Below are 6718 nucleotides of genomic sequence, written 5' to 3' on the forward strand. Positions count from 1 at the left end.
ACTAGGCATTTAGTTTTTTCCCCTTCCTTCTGCCCCTGTTTTTTTTAGGTGATAAGACATTTAATCCTGTTCTTGCTCTCCCAGAGAAGGCCTGGAGCAGTCCTACACCTGGCCCGTATCTCCTGCCCTGACTGTCAATCTCTTAGATACACACACATGTTTACATGAGTAACTTACTCTGCTGAACCAGGGCAACAGGAGTTTATTAAAGAGTGTTAAAAAGTATTAAAAAGTTACATCTAGTGAATAGTTGAAGGGTTTTTAAATTTTGTTTGTAACGGGTAGAGATAAGAATTTTAGATGATTTTAGAGACGTAGGGACCAGGGAGAGAAAGATACTAGGAAATGATGTCCATGGCCATATACCCCTCTAGCTTCATCAGTGTTTTAAAACAGCCATCATCCTGAAAGAATAATAGCCACTGAGCACAACCTTGAAAAAAAATATGCAGTAGCTGCCTGTCCTTCTCCATCTGAACCAGAATCCCCCATTCACCATCTCATAATCCTCTTTTCACTACCCACTAGTTCAAGGGCACCAGAGGTGGAAATCAAGAGCATCAGCACCTGCCAAGCACAGTCAGGTCTGATGAATTTGCAAATGGGAGATAGTGGAGAAGGGCCATTGCCTGATAGAACTGAAACTGGTTGTGATTCAGCAGGGCTGGTATTTTTGAATCAGAACTGAGCTGGTGTGGTAGAAGGGGGTTAGGGCTTATCATGCTGCCAGAGGTACTGTTGTTAACTTCTGACATGAAATGCAGGCCTCAGCTCTTTACACTAATTAAATAGCCTATAGTGTTCTTCGCAACAGTCAGAATGCTTAGTTCGGGACTTGGCCTAAATTTAATTGGACTGATTGCATCCCACCTCTCTGCATTCCTCAGACGTTTTAATTAGACAGACCTTCTTTACTCCCTTTTCCTAAGTGATTGGGTGGTGGAATAGGCATCTGCCTGATGGCTGTTGTGTCCCACCCCAAAAATGGCTGCATTTCAATGTTAAGCAATGCAATACTAATTATGTGGCACTTCCAGTCCTGCTACTCATCTTGATGCTCACAAGGGGGGACGGGGATGGTGGCAGGGACTGATCTATAACAGGCTGTTTTATGTTGTCACAGCTTATCCTTCAATAGTGAGACATCAGTCTGCAAAGGTGACGCCACAGACATGGAAATCCTCTAAGCAGTCTGTATTGGTAAGAAATATACCCTTGGTGTGAAAGCATGTGCACAGCTTCAGCAAGAGCACTATCTGTTCTAGGGATACCTGAGACTTCAGAGACTAGGGCTTGGGTCCTTTGGAGATGGGAAAGTAATAGCTTCAAATCAACAGCTTCTATTATGTTTTTCTGTGGTTTACTGCATCCACAGAAGGATGCAGATTAACCCCCCTGCCTCCACAGTTCTGGGTTGTAGGAATAATCAATACTTCAGAATGACATCTTGAAAAGATTTTACCCTGGTCTAAAATTTGGTCCAGGCTTCTAGAAGCTATACTAATACTATAGCGCACACGCTGCTATCTGTAGTACTTTTCCTCCCTGCAGGGATATCATATGCTCTTAGTAGTCTGTGACATCTAGAAAGCACAGATTGTGTAAATGACACCAAAGACAACCATATAAAAGTATCTTGCTAATTATATCCTGTAGTAGGCAGATACAATATCAAAGATGAAGGGTCAGATTACGATCATAAATCACTGGAACATCTGTAAGTCACTCATTTTGCACTGTAAGCATAAAACAGGTAACAGTGCATTATAAGGGGCAGAGGATAGTGATATTTTAGCTCTTGTAATCTTAAATATACAAGGTTAACAAACAGTTAATGCATAACCACAGAAACACTAAGTTAATCCATTTTTCTTAACAAACATTCACACTGTGCTGCATTAAGATCTTGCACGAACTGAATTAAGATTGTCAAGTTTTTGCCCCCATCTCCACAGATGAAATCTGCTTTTTGAATTCAGATTATACATTTGTGAAAGATTATTTACTGTTCCCTGGAAATAAGACTTGTAAGAAGGAGAGGGTCAAGAATCGAGAGCATTCCCACACCGAAGGAAGAAAACAGAGGAAACACACAACAGGAAGTAGCTGCCTAAGGACTGCAGCTGTATGTCTCTGCTAAATTTTCAAGGCCCCACGAGGAGATGAATGCCAGTCAAAAGGATGTTCCTTGGTAGACTATCACTTTCAGAAAACCCAGCCTTGAGTCTCTGAATGTGCTACAGCAAAACATACTTATTATGAACAGCAAAGTTTTGCAATATCTTCTGTCTTGTGTTTGATCACCGCCTTTCTAAAAGATCATCTACTTCATCATGTGTGTGCTCAGATGGAGACTCATCGCAGTGACTTTAGATACCAATCTATCTTCCCTAATGGTGGTGTTATACTGGGGGAGTCTGGTCAGGAAAGTGAAGTGGATGCGAGTAGGGTCTTCTTAGCAGTAAGCACCTCACTGCATGACAGTCAGTGTGCTGTGCTCCATGAACACAACCCATGAATTCTTTAATCCCCACAGAGAAAGCCTGGGTAACTTCTCCCACGTGAAGTCACCAGTCTTTTTCTGTCTCCCTTTCTCTCTCATGCATACGCTTGTAGCGGCTATTTTATTTTTATAGCCTATATTCACCAGATAGCTCTGAACCTAACAATTGAGTTGATAAATATAAGCATTAAAAAGTCCCAAAATAGAAATATACACTCTGGACTGCAGTAGCTCTGCAGGAGCTTTTATGGTCTATTGGGCCAATAATCTAGCTTTTAAAATAGTCTTAAATATGTATTTAAGTAATACCCATTCTAAAAGTTCTGTAAATAGGAATTTTCACAAAGGACTATACTGTTTAAGGAGGAATGTCTTTTTAACCCACAGGGAGTTCTTTAAAATGAAGCCCCCCTCTTCCATCTCTTAATTATATTGGAAATTAAAGCCATAAAATGAAAAGAATTTCAACAAAAGGGAACATTGAGCAGGAGGTATTGGGAGTAGGCACTGAGCAGCAAGATGGGTTGGGTTTGCTCTGCCCATGCTTCCAGCCTCCTGCCGTGCCTAATATTAACTAGTGTGCTGCACAAAAATGTACTAGCATGTTCCTGTGACGTCTCTCCCACCTTCTGCAAGTGAGATCTGGGCAGTGGATCAAACCTAAGACGGATCAGACATTACAAAACCACAGTTGTTCCTGATTGCCTTGGTCACTGCTTCATTAGCGTAAGCATATTGTCATCCAGGCTAAAAATTTTGTCTGTGACCATGCGACCAGCTATCACAGTTGATAAATTAGCTTTTATGTTTTGCAATCATCCCAAGCCAACACAAGGCTGCACAACACAACTTTGCCATGTGTTGCTTATTTGTAATGATGCAGGTAAGAATGAAATTCCAGGGGTAGTTCCTGATGAGAAGAGATACAATCAGGGACTACAGTAAACAGAGCCGGAGAGACAGAAAAGGGCAATTCCTTTAGGCTCTGCCCCTGTCTCTCCACTTACACTTCTGTTTACACAAATATTTAGTACTGGGCCCTGCACCATGTGGAGGCCTGAATAAACAATACACCATGGTGTGAGAATTTCCATGCACAAGAGTTTGGCTTGCCAGCCAGAGAGCACAAATAAATACCATGCGACTTGGCTGCTCACTTGCATAACTGTGCATGGCTTTAAGTGTGAAAACTCCCATGAATTCTCAGGTTAGTGAGCAATTAAAAGACACTGACAGAAGCATAAAAATAAAGGTGACATTCCTCTTCTCCCAGAAACCTCTCATCAAACCATGAGTCATAGTCTGAAATTTTATATGATGCACAGACTTATTTGGCTCAGGAATTAGGTCCATGCAAAGCATGTGTATAAATCAAAAAAGTAACACCATTTGCATTTGATGACTCCAGTACCTCCAGTAGTAAAATGAGGTGGTGTTGCTTTGCAAGAGGAAAGACTGAAGGTATTAAGATCAGAGTATGTTAAGATATGTATGGCTGGGCTACCTAGGAGGGTGAAGTATAGGTGGTCAGAAGAAGAAGGTAGGTCAAACTCACATGCCCCAAATTCTCCATTGCAGTCACATTACCGCCCCTTTTACGTCAACAAAGGCAATGGAGCCACCTCCAACGAGGCACCTTGATTCCTGAAGATTTAGGGAAGAGCTGGCAGCACTTGGAGTGAAGACTCAGCTGCGGATTTTCATGGATGTACCTGCTACTATATTAACCTTACTGCTCTAATCTCTGCCAGGGAGAGGGAAGGTGCAGAAGGGAATAGCCTTTACTAGAGGAAACAAGGACTTTTTCCAAATCACCTTGAAAGCTCTGCAGGCCTTAACAACATAACCCCATCCTCTGCTGTAGCCTCCTTATTCCCTCTCTGTCAATGCCCTTCCCTTTGCTTCTGCAGAGCGAGCTGCTCTGCTTCTCCTGGGAAGCATGCATGCTTGGGTAGCGCCGCCCCCCCGACTCTGCTATACCAGTTGCCCCGTTGTCCTGAGTGTGTTTATATGACCATAGCTGTTAAGTCCTGGTGAAGGTCCCAAGCTGGGGGGGCCCAAAGGTCGTCTTGGAATGGAGAGGCCTCAGCCACTGGGAGCGGTGACAGGCTAAAGCTCTTTCCATGCCTCTCTATGCCATGACCCGGCCCTGCCTCGGACAGGGACGCACAGCTCTCACTGGGATCAGGTCCAGCGCTGCCACCTCCCTGAGATCCCTGCAGACTCCCCCCAGCCCATGCCCATGGCAGCACGCTTCCTCAGGGCCCTTTGTCAGCTCAGCTCTGCTCCTGCTGTCTTCTAAAAAGCCATCCAACAGGACCTCTTCAGAGCTGCTACAGCCCAAGGCCACCCACTGGTGGAGAGCAGAGAGGCTTTCTATCCCATTAAAGTACCCCTCCAGCCACCTTTTCAAATCAAGAAATAAAAAGAAAATCCATCCTACTAATATAAAATTGATTAGATACCATAAGTGTTGGGTGCTGGTTTGTTTTGTGGGTTTTTTTTTTAATTCCCCTAAACCAAAATTGATTTATATATTGTGGTTCAGGTATTTTTTTTCTGCAATAGGCAATGAGAATTAGTACCATAGCTTTTTGCTCAGGATAATATTTTTTGTATGTCCCCTGGATAGAAGAATCACATCAGCACCCAGCTTGCAAACCAGCCAGGGATGGTTAACCTTTCCATGATCTCATCGAGATTATTTTCCTTCCTCTTGGACAAAGCTGAGAGGTTAGGTCCATGCTTTGCAACCCCTCCCCCAGGCCAGTCAACGGAAGCAGATGGCCCATTGCAGGATCAGAGCCCTCGAACAGTGATAAGCATCTGCAGAACACAGAACCAAGACCTGACAGCTACTTTTCATGGTTTGCTCTATTCAAGTGGTTTTTGGAATGGCTTCCCCCCACCTTTCCTACCCTCAAATGCTTGCAACACCTTGCTGAGAGAGGTCACACCTATTGCTCCCTGAAAATTACTTTCTTGCTAATTCCTGTGCAAAGATACTTGCTGCTTTTTAATCTGACACCTCAGACAAAACTGCTGAGGCTGAGAGTTGGTTGCTCCAGAATACCTGAAATGGCAGTTATTTTATAATTTTTTTTTTTTTCCTTAATGACCAGAGGGGAAGGGAATAGCGTAGTGGGGAAGGATGTGAAGAAAGGGAAACTGGGATAGAGTTGCTAGGAAATACACTGAGGGTTTGAGTATGTGTGTGAAAGGATAAAATACCCCCCCTGCAAATCTCACTCTTTGTTTTGCCCCTGAGGAGGCATCCAGTAGCCACTTGGGTCCCTTATGTTCTAGCAAAAGCTTCCACCACCTCCCTTCTATTCTCCAAAATGTAGGCATGATCCCTCCTCCTCCTCCTCCAAAACTTGGATATTAAAATCCCCCCCTTCTTTCCCGCCCTAAAGAAGGCCTGCTGCGATGTCAGCTGGGAGCTGCACTGCCCCTCGCCCAGCACACAAATGACCGGCCTGAGGAAGCAAGTGTCCCCTTCCTCCCACCATCCCCTCCCTGCCGGCTCTGCCCTCCCCCACCTCTGCAGCCCCCACGGCCTGTTTGCTCCCCTTCCTCTCCTCACTTCGAGGGACTCGCTCAGACCTTGCATGCGCGACTTTTCACGCTGGCACGCTCCGGCAACAGGCTGGTCTCCCTCCCCACAGCCCTTTGCCCTGCCAGAGGAGTGTGGGACGGGGCACAGCTCCAGCCCTGCCGTACCTCGCGGTCCCGGGGAACTAGCAGCGCGGCTTCGAGGTGTATTGTGCATGAACTGTTTTTATCGTGTTTATCTCGATCAGCAAAGCAAGAGGAATTCCACCTCCTCAGACAGGACCCGACTGCGCTGATGTAAATGAGGCCCTTCACGTGTGCAACACATACTGCAGAAATAAAGGAGAAAGCTCCATGTCTGACTAAATGAGGTCTCTCTGTCTTTGGTGTTTGTGTGCTTGGAACCGTCTCAGTGAGGTTAAGTCTCTTCAGAATATTCTCTATATGAATAAGGGGTTTGGAGAACCCGTTTTCCCAGCTTCTAGAGGCTTTGTTTTCACTGCTTTCTGGATATTTTGAGTCAGGGTCATGTCAGCTCAGAAAAAATCCCCACATCCTTGAAGGTCAAAGGCAGACTGATGAATGCACTTCTAGTATAATACCTTGAGACTACCCTGCAGAGATGCCCAACTAGGTCGGTTCCCAAACAACAGTACCACA

The 6718-nt window shown here is 44.8% G+C and overlaps 1 protein-coding gene across 16 annotated transcripts in view; it reads left to right on the forward strand.

The window, feature by feature from the left end:
• The window catches only part of TRIM29 (tripartite motif containing 29), a 31968-nt gene extending 25528 nt beyond the window's left edge, over positions 1 to 6440 (forward strand). For 6 of the 16 annotated variants that reach the window (XM_052786503.1, XM_052786502.1, XM_052786504.1 and 3 more), the window contains 2 exons: positions 1124 to 1200; positions 4082 to 6295. In XM_052786503.1, coding sequence (XP_052642463.1) covers positions 1124 to 1200; positions 4082 to 4144 — 140 coding nt within the window. In that variant the 3' untranslated portion in view covers positions 4145 to 6295. The other 10 variants (XM_052786513.1, XM_052786518.1, XM_052786519.1 and 7 more) reach the window with 7 other exon arrangements.
• The last annotated feature ends 278 nt before the right edge of the window (positions 6441 to 6718 follow it).

The sequence above is a fragment of the Harpia harpyja genome, chromosome 4, assembly GCF_026419915.1.
Source record: "Harpia harpyja isolate bHarHar1 chromosome 4, bHarHar1 primary haplotype, whole genome shotgun sequence".
Taxonomy (NCBI): domain Eukaryota; kingdom Metazoa; phylum Chordata; class Aves; order Accipitriformes; family Accipitridae; genus Harpia; species Harpia harpyja.